The sequence below is a fragment of the Muntiacus reevesi genome, chromosome 5 (genome assembly GCF_963930625.1).
Source record: "Muntiacus reevesi chromosome 5, mMunRee1.1, whole genome shotgun sequence".
NCBI classification, from domain to species: Eukaryota; Metazoa; Chordata; class Mammalia; order Artiodactyla; family Cervidae; genus Muntiacus; species Muntiacus reevesi.
In genome coordinates, this window is record NC_089253.1 from 17,335,553 (window position 1) to 17,353,200 (window position 17,648).

The 17,648-nt window shown below is 44.4% G+C and overlaps 2 protein-coding genes across 4 annotated transcripts in view; one reads left to right on the forward strand and one right to left on the reverse strand.

Moving 5' to 3' along the window:
• Positions 1–17,648, forward strand: part of GAB2 (GRB2 associated binding protein 2) — a 172,753-nt gene that overhangs the window by 146,314 nt on the left and 8,791 nt on the right. For all 3 annotated transcript variants that reach the window (XM_065937010.1, XM_065937011.1, XM_065937012.1), the window contains one exon: positions 2,556–2,799. In XM_065937010.1, coding sequence (XP_065793082.1) covers positions 2,556–2,799 — 244 coding nt within the window. The remainder of the gene's footprint in view (positions 1–2,555; positions 2,800–17,648) is intronic.
• Positions 7,623–17,648, reverse strand: part of USP35 (ubiquitin specific peptidase 35) — a 79,577-nt gene continuing 69,551 nt past the window's right edge. Inside the window, exon 11 of the mRNA XM_065937009.1 lies at positions 7,623–7,803. Coding sequence (XP_065793081.1) covers positions 7,735–7,803 — 69 coding nt within the window. The 3' untranslated portion in view covers positions 7,623–7,734. The remainder of the gene's footprint in view (positions 7,804–17,648) is intronic.

Genomic DNA, 17,648 nt, shown 5'->3' on the forward strand with positions numbered 1-17,648 from the left:
ACAACATAGGGGACATGAAGAAGGAATTGGGTGACAAGGCAGGATAAGTTGGTTGTCACAAAATGGCTATTCTTGTCAGTTTGAGGAACCTGGTCTTTATTCTGAAGGGAATGAGGAATCACAGATGGTATTGAGGGGGGTTGACTTATTACGCTGTGTACTTCAGACATTTAATCAACACACGATTGTGGAGTTGTGTCATAGACGGGGCTTCATTCTAGGGATAAAATTGTTACAAAAGGGACAGTATCTCTGCCCTCACTGAGTTTATAGCCTAATATATGGAGTGATACAGACGAGGTTGGTATTCTCCTGAAATTCTGTTTGAAACACAAGAAAGTACAAGTGAGAAGCACAGTTGAAGAAATAAACAGGAAAGTGGTTTTAAGAAGAGAGAGTTTGTAAGTCATCCTGAGGATCGCAGGGATCCATTGTTGCATTTTAAGCAGGGCAGGGGCATAATGACATGAGGTGGTCATTGAGGAACAGGGAAGGGTGATAGATAACACCTGGGTTTCTGTCTCGGAGAACTGACCGGATGGCGGTGTTGATGTGCTTCACTGAGATACAGAATGCAGGAGGAGCGCCATTGAGATTGTGGAGTTTGACCTGCTTGTGGGACCGCTGAATGGAGGTGCCCGGCAGTTTGGGGGGCTGGCGGGGAGGAAGGGGCGGGGAGCAATTATAGGACAGAGAGATCAGGAGAGAGAAGTGAGCCAGCGATTAAGATTTGTGAGTTGTCATCAGATAGCAGAAGCTGTGAGAGCAGACAGGATACCCCGGAGAGTCTCCAGAGGGAGAGTGAGGTCACAGGAGGGTGTGGGCAGAGCGCTGAGGAAAGCCCCCCTGGAAGGGCTGGTCGGGGAGGGGGTGCAGAAGACCACGGACAGCGAAGCATGCCCCCAGAGGCTGCCCTGGCACCTCCCCTGGCGCTGGGCCTTCTCCTCTCCTGGGTTGTCAAGCCTCTCCTCTGCCATCAGAGAGCTCATCTCGCACATCTAATGGAGTAACGAAGCCATTGATTCTGTTAACAGACATCCAGTTCACAAGACCTGTAATGGGCATTCACTTTGGAGGTCGACAGAGCTGTCGATGGAACAGTTTTTCCCCAGAGGCCCGTGGCATTTCCTGCTATATGCTGGCATTAGCTGTCCTGTCCAGCATCAGAAAAGACTGGAGAGTCATTAGTGCTGTAGAGCTGGTGATCCCGCCCTGGGCCATGAGAAGGGTGCTAAAACAGGTCAGATAACAGGGGGTAGAAAGAGAACTAAGTCCTCTCTGAAGTGTTCACTAGCTCTAGAAACCCCCTATCATCACCACTAAAACCTCAGCCCCCACTGGCCATCACATTGCCAGAAATGACATCTTTAACCTTTCTTTTGAACAAAAAGTTTTGCTGGTGGAATTACTGTATGCTGAAAACATTTTTTTTTTTTTTTTTTTTGCTTATTCTGCAAAGACAGACTCAGAACTTGTCCTGTGTACCTGGGCTTTATTAGGTAAATGCTGGCACTGAAGAGGTAACATCACCAGTCACTGCTTTTAGACACCCATGGGCCAGGCAAGGAAGCAGGGTGACAGTGGATATAATGAAGCGTGGGCCACATGCTGTTCGCACCCAGAACAATGACCAAGTCCAGGAAGGTTTCAGGGAGAATATGATATCCGTGTAGGGTCTTAAAAGTCTGCCTGTGAACGCCAAAGGAGTAAAATCCACGCGGAAGGAACAGCCCAAACCAAAATAAAGAATCATAAAAGGGGCTGGTGTGTCCATGGACTGATGGAGCTTCCATATGCCTGGGGTATGGGAGGAGGAAAGCAGGAAATAGGTCAGACTGTGAAAGCCCTTGTGTGTTGTGCTAAGGCATTTGGACTAAGCTTAGAGAGCCAGCCAAATGAATAATGCCCTTGGCTTGGGGTGTAGCACTCTAAACTATTAACTGTCTTTAATACCTCGCTTCCTTTCTAACACAACAGTGAGAGTTAAAGATAAGAGTTAAGAAAAAAAAAAAAAAAAGTCCCATAGACAGAGAGTGGCGGGTACAGGGGCCGGGCAGCATCGTCCTGGGAGGACGTGGAAGGGCAGGCTGGAGGGGCTGGGACCGCTCTGAAGGACTGACGGCTCCATGTATTTTTATCAGGTAGTGCAGTGACACATGGCCCAGGTCCCTCGGTGCCTAAGTCTTCAGGAAGCAGAGCCTCATTTAATAAAGCCAGCTAGCTTTGAGGGAGGCGATGCCCCGGGAGCCCCCAGAGTGAGGGGGCGCAGTGGCGTTCCCTTGCCCATGGCTGGCCTCGCCCCAGCGCCCGAGTCCACGCCTGGACCGAGAGCAGCCTCGCCTCCCGGAGGCGGGGCAGGTGGTGGCGGGGCGATGGTGGCCTCCGGGCGACCCCAGGGGCAGCGCGGAGGCCCTGAGCCAGGAGCGGGGCAGTGAGGACGCTGCTGCTGCTGGGCCGCTGCCTCTGCCCCTCACAGCCCCTCTTCCTCCGACCGCCCGGCCCGGGCAAGGGCCGCCTTCCCTTCCCCTCACACCGCTCTCCCTCTCTGCTCACAGACTCCCTGAGGAACATCTCCTCCGCCACGCACGGGCCGCGCTCCTCTCCAGCGGAGCTCAGCAGCTCCAGCCAGCACCTCCTCCGGGAACGGAAGGCCTCGGCCCCGTCGCACTCCAGCCAGCCGACCCTGTTCACCTTCGAGCCCCCGCTGTCGAACCACGCGCAGCCGGCCCTGTCCACCAGCGCGCCGCAGGAGTACCTCTACCTGCACCAGTGCATAAGCCGGAGGGCGGAAAACACACGGTAGGCGCGCGGGCCTTGCCGAGTCCGCTCGCGGGGCCCAGTCCTTTTCAGCCTCTGCTTTTTAATTTCTGAAGACGCGGGAGTAAACTATCACGATATCTTTCCAGGTGGCCAGATACATAATTATAAAACAAAAACACCATTGCTCTAGTTTAGGTAGCCTTCACATTTTATTGGTATCGTCTACATTGCTATATAATGATACTTGGATTCCAAAGAAGCCTTTCATTATCAAAAGTCTTGCTTTAAGAATTGTGTTTAATTTGAGGAAAAAGGCATTAAGAAGCTAGAGTTTCAGAATTGAAAACAAAGTCAGCTGCCTTTGTTGACCCTAACAATATAGCTATAAAACCTGAACATTGTTGAATAAATCCGTGCCTCACTTTTGCACTACCACTGTGGCGTTCCGTGTGGCAGCCACTCTCCACATGTGGCTATCTAAATTTGAGTCAATTAAAATTAAATAAAACAGGAACTTCTCTAGTGGTCCAGAGATTCACAATCTGCCTGCCAGCGCAGGGGATACATGTTTGATCCCTGGTCGGGAAACTAAGCGCCCACAGGCCATGGAGCAGCTAAGCCCCTGTGCCACAACGCGGGAGTCCGTGAGCCACAGCAAAAGTCCCGCATGATGCAGCTAAGACCTGACACGGCAAAGTAAGTCACAGCTGTGACTGTGGTAATGATGAAAGAAAATAGATGCCAAAGATGTCTGTAATGGCATAAACTTAAAAGAAAATTATTTTAATTAAATAACACTAAGAATTAAGTACCTCAGTTGCACCAGCCATATTTCAAGTGCTCGGTGGCCACACGTGGCCAGTGGCTGCCATACAGGGTCATGCAAATACAAAACATCTTCATCATCACAGAAAGTTGTAGCAAGAACTCCCTGCTCTAGAGTTAAGTTTTTGCTTTTCTGACACTGAAAACTCTCTCAGGTATAGAGCCTGTACATACTTTTATTACCTTTTATTCTCATCTTTAGGGTAAACAAAAGCACAGAGCTTGTGGACTTGCCAGAACTGGTTCCCAATTGTACCATGCCCAGCAGATTGCAAATCACGTTCTTGTATTAATTAACTTAGAAATAACTAATTTATGTTATGAGAATTAAGGCACTTAGCTGGTTTATTGATAAATCACATCACAGAATATTTTCATGCATAATCACACTTCAGGTCAGTTCAGTCGCTCAGTCGTGTCCGACTCTTTGCGACCCCATGAACTGCAGAACTCCAGGCCTCCCTGTCCATCACCAACTCCCAGAGTTTACTCAAACTCATGTCCATTGAGTCAGTGATGCCATCCAGCCATCTCATCCTCTGTCGTCCCCTTCTCCTCCTGCCCCCAATCCCTCCCAGCATCAGGGTCTTTTGCAATGAGTCAGCTCTTCGCATGAGGTGGCCAAAGTATTGGAGTTTCAGTTTCAGCATCAGTCCTTCCAATGAACACCCAGGACTGATCTTTAAGATGGACTGGTTGGATTTCCTTGTAGTCATACACTGAGAGATTGCTAGGGTCGATGATTTCTCTCTGTTTCACGGATGAAGAAACCAAGACTCAGGACTTCTGAATGACAGAGGTAGAACTAGAACCCAAGCTTCTCTTTTCTGGTCGTGTACTCTTTTCTCTACACCATGCTATTCTGTGATTCAGGTTTTCTGAGTCATTTTCACACACTGCCAATACTCAGTTTGAAATCTGCCTCAAAAAACTCATTTTCCTCAAGCAGCATGATTCATTTGTGAACTTTCGCTAATTCAGGCAACCTCCATCAACATACACATGAAGGACTGAGTTCTACACAGGTAGAATGAACTAACCAAGATCACTGAGCTAGTTAGTACCTGATTCTTCTGAACCACAAACCAGGGACAGTGGTAGAATGCAAAGTATTTTACAGGCTCTGCAGTTCAGTCAGTTATCGTTTCAGATTCAGGTTTGGCCACTTCTTAGTGACCTTGGGGGCCATTTATTTAGCCTTCTTGACCTTCAGTTTCCTTCTGTGCAGAGTGAGAATAATTAACTCATGAGCATAATTAATGAACATAAAATTGCAAAACATTTCTGAGGTACCTGTGAGGTGGGAGGTCCTCAGGACACATTGCCAGATGCTCTCCCAGTCCACTACCCCTTCCGCTACACATAGGATCACAGGGGAGTAAAGAATGAGAGGCTGTACAGTCATTGTTTTATTGAAAGACAGAGCACTTTATATTAGTATTTCTCAAACAGGAACATGCACATGAAATACCCAAGCATCTTGCTGAAATGCTGCTTCTGATTCAGTGGGCCTGTGGTGAGTCCTGAGATCCTGGTATTCTGCAAAACTGTAAATGATGCTAGTGCAGACTGCAAATCACACTTTCATTTTTATATTTATGTTACTGTCCTTTGGGACAGGATTCAGAGCACATAATAGTTGCATGATAAATATTTGAACAAATCTGTGCTATGGAAATACATTATCTCCGTACCCTATGGATGTTAATGAATGAGACAGAACTTATCTATATCTGGGGAAGCAACTTGATTGTGGAGCCTTGATCAAGTCGTGCTTTTCTCTGTGTCTTTGTTTTGACTTGTGTGGGTGTGGGAGCAAGAGGTTGATGAGTAGGATCTCAGGGAGATTTTAAAAAATAGTAAACTCAAACAGTGTTTGTAGGATTCCAAGCGGGAACGGAGGGTGGGAAGGAAGCTTTCTTTAGAAGGATATGTAGTTTCTGGTGGTAGTAAAGCAGTGTGCATGATACCAAACCTACTATAACAATTATAAACTCCCGACAAAATGTTTTTTTTAAAAAAAAGGGACCCACACTCAAGGAGATTCAATTTATATGACTTTTCTTTTGAATGAAATTCCTATAACATACCACCCCAAGTCTTGAGTAGATAGTGAGAAATTGCTGGTCACTTGAAGATACTGAGAAGCTGACCTGTAGCCAAGAGAACTCAGGTCATAGAAACAAAATAAGCTCAGTTTTTGGAGCTAGCATACAAAGACTTTAAAACAGTTGTGTTGATTGCTTTAATCTGTGGCAGGGAGGGAAAATGGATAATGAGTAAAGAGATGGTGAAATTTAGGAAAAAGAAACTTTGAAAAAGAACGTATGCGTTTCAGCTCCCCTATGGTGGCAGAAACCACTACAGATTATCCCTCCCACTAATTACAACTAAAAACTCCAGGCAAAATATAATTACCCAAAGACTCTGTAAATGAAAGGAAGCAGATTGTGGAGCAGAGCAAAATTTGGAGATGCAACTACACAGAGTGAATTTTCTGTCTCTGGTGGATTTGTCCTGAGTATGGGCCCGCTCCCAAAGCAGCACAGTGGGGCAGGCTGCTGAAACTCTAATAGAAATCTGATCTTTCTGCTTAGAGGAGCCAGAAAAGGAGCCCTTTGGGGCCTGGGGAAGAGTGGAGTATCCCAGAGTGGAGAGAGCTAGAGAAGAGATTTCCTAATTCTGGATCTAAAACCACACAGGTCTCAGGGTCATCTTGAGGGGAGTGTGGGCATGGAGCAGTGCGGTGCTCAGTCGTGTCTGACTCTTTGCGACCACATGGATTGTAGGGTCCATGGAATTCTCCAGGCAAGAATACTGGAGTAGATTGCCATTTCCTTCGCCAGGGGATCTTTCCCGACCCAAGGCATCGAACCCAGGTCTCCCCCACTGCAGGCAGACTCTCCACTGTCTGACCCACCAGGGAACCCATGTGTGAGATAGACTCAAACCAGCATAACAAGAGCTTTGTGAACTAAACTGAGATTTTTACTACCACACACAAAAGGAGAAACAGAACTTAAGAGGCTAAACCTAACCATGTTGATTGCCTGCAAAAACAAACACATCAGTATTTTCCAGAGGATGATAAAAGAACACAGTCCACACAACATTCAGAATATAATCCAAAATTTCTGGGCATACAGAAAATGAGCAAACTATAACTAATTCTCAAGGGAGAGCACAGAGACCAACCTCATAATTACCAATGTTGGAGCTACTACACACAGATTTAAAAGCCCATATTATAACAATATTTCATATGATAAAAGAAAACACACTTGAAATTAATGAAAAGGAAAAGAAACTGTTATCAAGCCAGAGGTCTAAATTCTTCAAAAGTATTCTTTCAGGAATGAAAATGAAGTAAGACATTCTCAGGTGAAAAAGAAATAAGAGAATTTCTAGGAGATTTAATTTTAAAGAAATAATAAGGCTTAAGCAAGGTATTACCAGAAGAAAACTATGAGCAGGAATGAGGAAAGACAAGCAGAAATAGTAAATATCTTAAAAATTGTAAAGTATTGTTTTTTCCCTTCTAAATTCTTTAAAATATGTATGAGTGTTGAAAACAAATATTAAACATTATCTAGTGGGGTTTTTACGTGGTTTTATTTCTCTTCAACCTGAAGTTCCTTTTTTTTTTTTTTTAACTTTATTTCATTTCATTTTGGCCATGCTGCATGGCTTGTGGGGACCGCTCCCTGACCAGGGATTAGGCCCGTGGCGGTGAAAGTGCCAAGTGCTTACCACTGGACTGCCAGCAAACTCCCGTGAGGAGCTTCCCATACCGGTTAGGGCCATGTGAGTCCCCTGGTGACCCGTTTTCCCAACTTTCACTTATCTGAAAATACCTGTATTTCACCTTTGATTGTATTGATTTTATTGAAGGATACAGTTGATTCACAGTGTTATGTTATTTCTGCTGTATAGCAGTGGTTCGGTTATACACAAATAAAATGCACATTCTTTTTCATATTTCTTTTCATTATGGTTTATCACGGAATATTGAATATAGTTCCCTGTGCCATACAGTATCACCTTTATTTTTGAGAGATATTTTTGCTTGGTATAAAAATGGCTTTATTTCAGCATTCTAAAGGATGCCATTCTATGGTCTTCTTGACTTTCATTGTTTTTGATGAGAGGTCAACTCTTCTTTTTATTCTTATTCTCCTGGATGTAATTATATCTTTCTTCCTCTGATTTGTTTTTCTCCTTTTAAAAAAAATTGTGTTAAAATATGCACAATAGAAAATGTACTATCTTAACCATTTTTAAGTGTACAGTTGAGTAGCGTTAAGTACTTTCAAACTCACGCAACCAGTCTTTGGAACTCTTTTCATCTCTCAAAATTTAAACTCTGTATCCTTAACTTCTCATTTCACCTTCCCCCAGCCCCTAACAACCTCCATTCTACTTTTTATCTGTATGAGTTAGGTTTCTCTCAGTAACCCATTTAAGGTGGAATTACAGTGTTTTTTGTGACTGGATTATTTTACTTAGCATAAAGCCCTCAGAATTCATCTGTATAGTAGCAAGTGTCAGGATTTTCTTCCTTTTTAAGGCTAAGTAAATATTTCACTGCATGTATACTCCTCAGTAGATGCTAAGAAAGATTTGACAAAACATAATACACCTTTATAAAAAATATTTCTTAGCAAACTATAAATAGAGGAGAACTATCTCAAACTAAGACTTCTAAGGACAGCCTACAGCCAGCATCACACCTAACGGAGAAATAGTAAATATAGTCCCCTCATACTGCGGACAAGGAGACAATACCTGCTCTCTCTACTTCTATTCATGGTTGTACTAGAGATCCTAGTGAGTTCAGTAAGAGAACAAAAAATATAAAAGGCACAAATGCCAGAAAGGAAGATGGAACTGTTTCTGTTTGCAGGTAGCATGCTTGTTTATATTAAAAATCCTAAAGAATATAGAAAATAAGTACTATAATTAGTGAATTTTAGTAGATTCACAGGAAAAAAGATTACTATACAAAAATAACTTTTACTTACTAGCAACAAAAAAAAAATGAAAAAAATGAACTTTAAAAGTCTATATAATGATGCCAAAAGAAGTGGACTGCTTAGGAATAAATTTAACAAAAGACGTACAAGAGCTCTTCACTGAAATAGCTAACATTGCTGAGGGAAATTAAAGACCTAAATATGGAGGGTAATAATATATTTTAGTTATGAATTGGAAGACCTTGTTAGATACCATTAGCTACCATTATTAAAACGGTAATTCTTCCCAAATTAATCTGTAGATTCAGTGCAATCCAAATAAAAATCCCAGCAAGCTTTCTCACAGAAATTGATAAGCTAATTCTAAAGTGTATGTGAAAATGTGAATAGCCAAAGTGATTTAAAAAAAAAAAACACAGCACAAAGTTAGACGACTTATACTACCTGATTTTAAGACCTTCTGTCAAACTAAGGTTAATCATGACAGTTGTATTAATGAAAAAGTAAACATATAAATCACTAGAACAGATTAGTGAATCTGGAGGGGTTAGAATGAATATATATATATATATATTTTTTTTTTTTTTTGACTAAGACACCAATAGGGAAATGAAAGTTTTTTCAACAAATATTTATCTATATAGGAATTTTTTAAAAGCTTTACTTTCTGTCACACTTCTCAAAAACTAAATGTATCAGAGACCTGAATGTAAGGTCTAATACTCTGAAACTTATAGAAGGAAATATCCCTGTGATCTTGGGGTAAGAAAAGATTTTTATATGGGATTTAAAAAGCAAGAATCATGAAAGAAAAAACCGATAGTCTTTATCAAAATTGAAACTTTTGCTCTCTAAAAGATTCCATTAGGAGAATAAAATGGTGAACTTTCCTGGTGGTCCAGTGGTTAAGAATCTGCCTCACAATACAATGGACATGGGTTCGATCCCTGGTCAGGGAACTAAGATCCTGCATGCTGTGCAGTGCAGACAAAAAAGTAAAGCAACAACAACAAAAAGCAACTCAGCAAATATTAGAAAATACTCAAAGCATATATCTGACAGAGAACTAGTTTCTAGAATACATAAAGAACTATTACAACTCAGGAAGAAGACAAGCAACCAAATTTTTTAGAATGGGCAAAAGATTTGAAGAGACACTTCACAAAAAAGATATAAGAATGACCAATAATAAGCACATGAAAAGATGCTGAACCATCAGGGAAATGCAAATAAAACCTCAGTTAAGTTTTGCTTAATCTCCACTGGGAATGACTACAGTAAAAAAGACTAGCAATGCCAAGTGTTGGCAAGTGTGTGGATGGGCTTTAGTCATGCACTGCTTCATTACATACTAGGTACTCTGGAAACAAACAGTTTACAAAGCACTTTAACAGTAGATACCTCTTTTGATCTCCAAAGTAATCTTACAGGATTACTTTTAAGTATGAACTTTGAGAGCGAATCAGCTCATTCATCTCTGCCTAGCACAGATGTAAATATGCCTGATTGATTACTGTAGTGAAATCATATTTACTAAGGCTAATAATACCAGCCTTCTATCTATCCCTTTTATATTTATGAGGGATCTTGATATACAGCTACAACAAATTAAGCATCCTAGAGATAAAACCATGAATTTTTTATTACTCCTACTACACTACCAGCCACTAATGTTTCTTTAAGTACTAGATAATATGTATTCTGGTTAAAATGACTTCAGTTCTAAAAATCCAGCTCTTCCACTGAGCTAAAATAAGTAATAATTCAAAATAGTAACTGTTGCCAGTGGAAAGAGTTTTGAACTGATGCTGTCAAAGCAAGCAGAATCATTTTTGTTTTCAAAAACTGTTTAGTTTCACTAGGTTTATTTTTATCCTCTAGTATTTGGGACCTCGGGGCTTCCCTGGTGACTCAGCAAAGAATCTGCCTGCACTGTGGGAGACCTGGGTTTGATCCCTGGGTTGGGAAGATCCCCTGGAGGAGGGCATGGCAACCCACTCCAGTATCCTTGCCTGGAGAATCCCATGGACAGAGGAGCCTGGCGGACTGCAGTTCATAGGGTCACAAAGAGTCGGACACGACTGACGTGATTTACCACACACACATGCATTTGGGACCTCATTCTAGATTCTAGCGAATCTTTAGCCAATCTCTATCTTAAGGCTGTTAAACCTGTAACAAGTGATGTGTTGTGGTGAGTCACATGTCCTGGAAAGCCATAATTCTGGTAAGAGTTGAGAGAAGCAAAATTTCAAGGGATGAAATTCCAAAATGAAAGTATCACTGACCCTGTAGCACTCTTCTACAGAAAGATGGTGGGTAAAAAGTAAAATCAGAAATGTCGATGGAGAACTTAACCAGTGACTAATCGTTGGTGGCTGTGATTAACCAAAGGCAGAATATACAGCTTTTACTTTCAGTTGGTTTCACATATACAGCTTTTCTCTGTAATTAGAGAAGGCAAGCTCAATATTGCAGCCAGAAAAGTTTGAGAATCAAAGACCGTCTCACCTCTTAGAGATTGTGAGACAGAATTTTCTGAGCTTCCTTCCCTCACTGGAAGGACCCATTTGGAATGAGTCAGATGCAGAATGATGGTCCAAATGACCTCTCAAGATCATTAGGGACAGAGAGGTCCCTAATGATCATTTAGGGACAGAACCCTAAAATGGTGGCTAATTTACTTTCAAGTGTTTACAAGATTTCCTTATATGGGAATGTAGTCATCACCAACTCAGTGGACATGAACTTGAGCAAACTCTAGGAGATAGTGGAGGACAGAGGAGCCTGGCATACTGTAGTCCATGGGGTCGTGAAGAGTTAGACATGACTTAGCCAATTTACTGACTGAACAACAAGAAGTCATAAAAGAAAATCAAACCGGGCCTTTTATCATAAACGTACTTGGTATCTCAGAGTGGAAAAGAATGAAATTGTATGTTCTGTAATGTGTGAAAAAGTGCAAAATAAAGTGGCTGGGAAAAACTAGGAAAGCATTTCTAAAAGCCAAGAGAGAAGTTTGGAGTTGATTTCAGACTGAGGTGGCAGGATAGCCCCACCCACCAGCAGCCTCTAGAGCAAGGGGGGCCAGCAATGGAAAGGAAGATTGCTGGCACAGGGAAATATTTTCTGGCAAACTTCCCTCTGCCCCCAGGGAGCTCCCCTAGACACTTGTAATTGAGTATCTTCTTGCACCATCTCTGCCATTTACTGTTTTTCTCTTCTGACGCATGAGGGTAATACCTGTCTCCCAAAACCGTCAGGAAGATTAAAAGCAACATCGCACGTGACGTGCCTGGCCCAGTTGTTCTCTAGTTGCTAAGACGTGTCCGACTCTTTGTGACCCTATGGACTGTAGCCCGCCAGGTTCCTCTATCCACGGGGATTCTCCAGGCAAGAATACTGGAGCAGGTTGCCATTTCCTATTCCAGGGGATCTTCCTGACCCAAGGATCAAACCCACACCTCCTGCATTGGCAGGCAGGTTCTTTATCACTGAGCCAGCAGGGAAGCCCATCTGGGATAGTACAGTGCTCAGTTTATGAGATCTCTCAGCCCAGAGCCCAGAAGAGAAACCCTTCTTCAGATCTACTGCTTCTGGGTATCTGCCCCAGAAAGCACCTCGGTGCATCAGGGTGATACAGGCATCAGTGAAGGCTTACGGGAAGGTGGTAGAAAGCCAAGAACTCGTGAGTGCTCAGAATTCCCGCTCTTGACTCTTGTCCGCAGTGATCACACTGCAGCTGTGAGGGTTTGGAGCGGGGAGTCCAGGGATCTGGGAGCTGGCCCCAGTTCTGCCACCATCCGAGTGCATATCTTTGGGCAAGTTTGTTTCCCTCATTCAGCTCTTTTCATCCGATTCTCGCAGTGATGACCAGTCCCCTCAGCAGGCATGGGTGTCATCTACCGCATGCCAGGGGTTGTGCCCGGGGATGGGATGTGGTGCCCTGCCTTCTGGGAGCACAGGGTCAGGTAGAAGTGGAAAGGCCAAGACGCAAATAGCTGTCACACAAGACACGGGTGAGGCGAGTGTGTGAGGGGAACTCGGAGTGCTGTGGGAGCAGAGCGGGAAGACTTAGTGAAGTGATGAGGAAAGTCCAAGGGACTGAAACACCTTTGTGGAGCAGAAAGGCTTCTTTGGCAATTTGTAAGATTGTGGTGCATCGAGGAAGCATTCCAGAGAGGGGTAGATGGTGCAAGCCCAGGCCGGGAGCTCAGGGCTGAGTGAGCAGGTCACTCCTCCCTCCGGAGAGGAGACATCAGGGCGGCGGGAGGCTGCCTGCAGCTTGCATGCTCTGAAGAGAAAAGAGTTTCCATCTGCTGCTCCTAAGGGTTCAGGCCAAGTTCGGGGAAGGTGAATGGCAGCACCAAGGCTTTTCTTTACCTGTGTGTCTGTTTATAAGTTTATCTGCTTGTTCATTCAGCAAACACGTATTCATGGTTCAATATATGACAAGTAGTAATCTGGGTGCTGATGAGAGGAAAATGAATAAAACACTGTTTCTTTCCTCAAGGAAATCAGCCTGGTAGAGGAAATAAGCAACTGGTGTGTAACACAGGTAACTAACCATTGCTACCGGCTCCAAGAAGAGTGAGCAAGTGATGGTGCTAGGAGGCGGGGAACGCAAGAACTGGCTTCAAAAGAGGTGCCGCGGAAGCTGAGTTTGAGCTGCCAGATGGGAGAGAGGGGTCTTCCAGAGACAGCGAACACGGCACAGGGCCTGGCTGCCCGGGGTCTCCTGGGAACGCTGAGAGCCACCTGCCTAGATCCCAGCCTGGGGAGGGTGGCTGGGGAGAAGAAATTGGGCAGGTGAGGTGGAGCTGGGACATGCCGTCATCCTAAAGACACAGAGACAGCACCGAGAATTGTCAAGCTGGGAAGTTAGGAAAGGAAGCGTGAGTAGGATAAAGAGGACCAGAGAGCCTGGCAGATGATTACGGAGACTAGTTAGTTACCAGCCCTTTTGTTAAATGCGGAAGAAAATCAGGAGAACCTGAACTGAGGTGGAATCAGTAGGACCTGATGTGCTTATGGAGTGAGAAATGAGAAAGGTTCTTCCTGGCTTGAGTGGCTTGGTGCCTTTCCCCAAACCGGAGAGTCAGGAGAGAGATGATAAGCTCACGGTTGAGTGTGTTGAAGGCAACGGCCGGCTCCCTGCGATGCTGTCCGCACCCCACACCCCCTTAGACTCTTCCAGGGACTCCTCTTCTCCTCAGCCCAGGCCTGGCCCTTCCACTGGGATCCCCCAACCCCACTCTAAGGCTCCTGCTCTAGCCTGAGCCGCCTGTGGTTCTTGAACTTGCCAGATGGCGTTCTACTGCTCTGCCTCTAACGGGAACACCTTTTCCCTTCTCTTCCTTTTGCCTGGCCAGTTGCCAGTCAGTCCAAGGTGACATCGCTGAAGACGCCTCCCTGACACTCCGCACCACCACCACCAGGGAGGGTTGCTCTAAATGTGCCAACAGCCGCATGTTCGCAGGCCTGACTGTAAGACCTGCAGACTTGTCACCTCTACCTCAGTGCCCCCTCCCCCAGAGCAGGAGCCTTCTCTGTATCCATGGGGCCTGGCCCAGATGGAAAGTGAGATGTCAGGAAAGGTTCTTTCCAATGGACAGATCCAGATGGGAGCATCCACCAGAGTTGGAAGCTTCAAAAGACACAATGAAAGGCACCAAAGACAGATGTGAACCGCGTGAACCCTGATGTCTACCATTGGCTCCCCAGCCTCGGGACCTAGGCCCTCCAGGATCTCAAGGCTGGATGTTCAGTGCTCTAGGCCAGGGATGTTGGCTTGCTTACGTGTGTGAAATGGGACAGAAAGGGAGAGAACATGGAGGCCCAGGGACGAGGGTCGTGAACAGTGTGGGGTCTGAAATGTCAGTCCCAGCCATCACGGATGCAGGTTAGCTAACAAAGAGAGCCTGGCCTAGACACCTGTTTCCCTTCCGCTTTCTAAGCTGATGGGCCTTAATATCTATCACCATCTGGTGGCCACATCCATAAATAACAAGCTCCCCATGAGCTGAGAGAGCTTGTATAAGGCGGGGGTTCCATGGATTGGCCTCAGTGGGTTAAGGGCTGCCCAGCCCTCTGATCGCTTACAAATCTGTATGTGTGTGAGTTTTGCCTTATTCTGATGAGAAGTGCCAGAAGAGATCTTTATCAGATCCTTAAAGAGGCATATAGCCTCCCAAAAGCTGAGAATCACCACTGTATAGGATTATTCTAGAATTCTGATTCCTTTATTTTCCCCAAATGGAATCCTATGAAGAATCATCCTATAAGAGAAAAGCAGACATGAATCTCTGCTTCCTCAGAACTTCACCTTCTCATTTCTGAAGGCACCTACGCAGAACACAGAATGCAGTTTGGAAACCATGCTAGTCGGGCCAAGGGGTCGTGGCTCTTCAGAGCCAGATGGACCTGAAAGGACCCTGGAGACCCCCCAAGTCCTGCCTTGGGGATGCCCACAGCCTGTGAGACCCCCCAGGTCCCACCTTGTGGAGGCCCACAGTGTGTAGGACCCCCCAGGTCCCTCCTTGGGGAAGCCCACAGGGTATAGGACCCCCCAGGTCCCTCCTTGGGGAAGCCCACAGCGTGTATCAGTGGTGGGGGTGGAACTCACACAAACCCTTCCCCCCCAGATCATTTAGTTTTTAATCTTGCCTTGTTTTCCCAAAACCTGAACTTTAAAAAGTAATAATCAAGACCTTTCGTCTCCTGAGTATAGTTCCTAAACTGGAAAACATTTTTCCTATAGTATTTTAGTCTTCTGGAGAGACAGATTTTCCCCTCTGAATGCCTCTCAGTGAACAGTGATGTATAATAAATCTATAGCTACATTTGAATAGTTCTATTTAACTTAGAACAAGGCGTCAGCTGACTTGCTCTACAGTGGGGAGACTGAGACTCGGGTAAAATGACTTGTTTGCTGTTTTCTGATACCAACTTAAGGGTTCTTTCCACTGTCTCACAGCCTTTGTATACTCATGCGTATATTCTGTGCCACTTAAAGCAGTGAACACGTAGCTGGTGTAAGTAGTTTGCTGATGTCTGTCTGGGGAGGTAAGACCAACCTCTGCTCATCACAGCCTTGTGGGGGTAGTTCAGTTCAGTTCAGTTGCTCAGTCGTGTCCAACTCTGCAACCCCATGACCTGCAGCACGCCCGGCCTCCCTGTCCATCACCAACTCCTGGAGTTTACCCAAACCCCTGTCCATCGAGTTGGTGATGCCATCCAACCATCTCATCCTCTGTCGTCCCCTTCTCCTCCTGCCCTCAATCTTTCCCAACATCAGTGTCTTTTCAAATGAGTCACCTCTTCACATCAGGGGGCCAAAGTATTGGAGTTTCAGCTTCAACATCAGTCCTTCCAATGAACACGCAGGACTGACCTCCTTTAGGATGGACTGGTTGGATCTCCTTGCAGTTGAAGAGACTCTCAAGAGTCTTCTCCAACACCACACTTCAAAAGCATCAATTCTTTGGCACTCAGCTTTCTTTATAGTCCAACTCTCACATCCATACATGACCACTGGAAAAACCATATCCTTGACTAGACAGACCTTTGTTTGCAAAGTAATGTCTCTGCTTTTTAATACGCTAAGTTGGTCATAACTTTCCTTCCAAGGAGCAAGCATCTTTTAATTTCATGGCTGCAGTCACCATCTGCAGTGATTTTGGAGCCCAGAAAAATAAAGTCAGCCACTGTGTCCACTGTTTCCCCATCTATTTGCCATGAGGTGATGGGACCGGATGCCATGATCTTAGTTTTCTGAATGTTGAGCTTTAAGCCAACTTTTTCACTCTCCTCTTTCACTTTCATCAAGAGGCTCTTTAGTTCTTGTTCACTTTCTGCCATAAGGGTGGTGTCACCTGCATATCTGAGGTTATTGATATTTCTCCCGGCAGTCTTGATTCCAGCTTGTGCTTCTTCCAGCCCAGCATTTCTCATGATGTACTCTGCATATAAGTTAAATAAGCAGGGTGACAATATACAGCCTTGACGTACTCCTTTTCCTATTTGGAACCAGTCTGTTGTTCCATGTGCAGTTCTAACTGTTGCTTCCTGACCTGCATACAGATTTCTCAAGAGGCAGGTCAGGTGGTCTGGTATTCCCATCTCTCTAAGAATTTTCCACAGTTTATTGTGATCTACACAGTCAAAGGCTTTAGCATAGTCAATAAAGCAGAAATAGATGTTTTTCTGGAACTCTCTTGCTTTTTTGATGATCCAGTGGATGTTGGCAGTTTGATCTCTGGTTCCTCTGCCTTTTCTAAAACCAACTTTAATATCTGGAAGTTCACGGTTCATGTATTGCTGAAGCCTGACTTGGAGAATTTTAAGCATCACTTTACTAGCATGTGAGATGAGTGCAATTGTGCAGTAGTTTGAGCATTCTTTGGGATTGCCTTTCTTTGGGATTGGAATGAAAACTGACCTTTTCCAGTCCTGCGGCCGCTGCTGAGTTTTCCAAATTTGCTGGCATATTTAGTGCAGCACTTTCACAGCGTTATCTTTTAGGATTTGAAATAACTCAACTGGAATTCCATCACCTCCACTAGCTTTGTTCATAGTGATGCTTTCTAAGGGTCACTTGACTTCACATTCCAGGATGTCTGGCTCTAGGTGAGTGATCACACCATTGTGATTATCTGTGTCATGAAGATCTTTTTTGTTCAGTTCTTCTGTGTATTCTTGCCACCTCTTCTTAATATCTTCTGCTTCTGTTAGGTCCCTACCATTTCTGTCCTTTATTGAGCCCATCTTTGCATAAAATATTCCCTTGGTATCTCTAATTTTCTTGAAGAGATCTCTAGTCTTTTCCATTCTGTTGTTTTCCTCTATTTCTTTGCAGTGATCACAGAGGAAGGCTTTCTTATCTCTCCTTGCTATTCTTTGGAACTCTCCATTCAGATGGGTATATCTTTCCTTTTCTCCTTTGCTTTTCGCTTCCCTTCTTTTCACAGCTATTTGTAAGGCCTTCTCAGACAGCCATTTTGCTTTTTTGCATTTCTTTTTCTTGGGGGTAGGGGGCAGGACAAATGCTAACACATACTTACTAGATGCACCAGAGTTCAATTCCTAAAC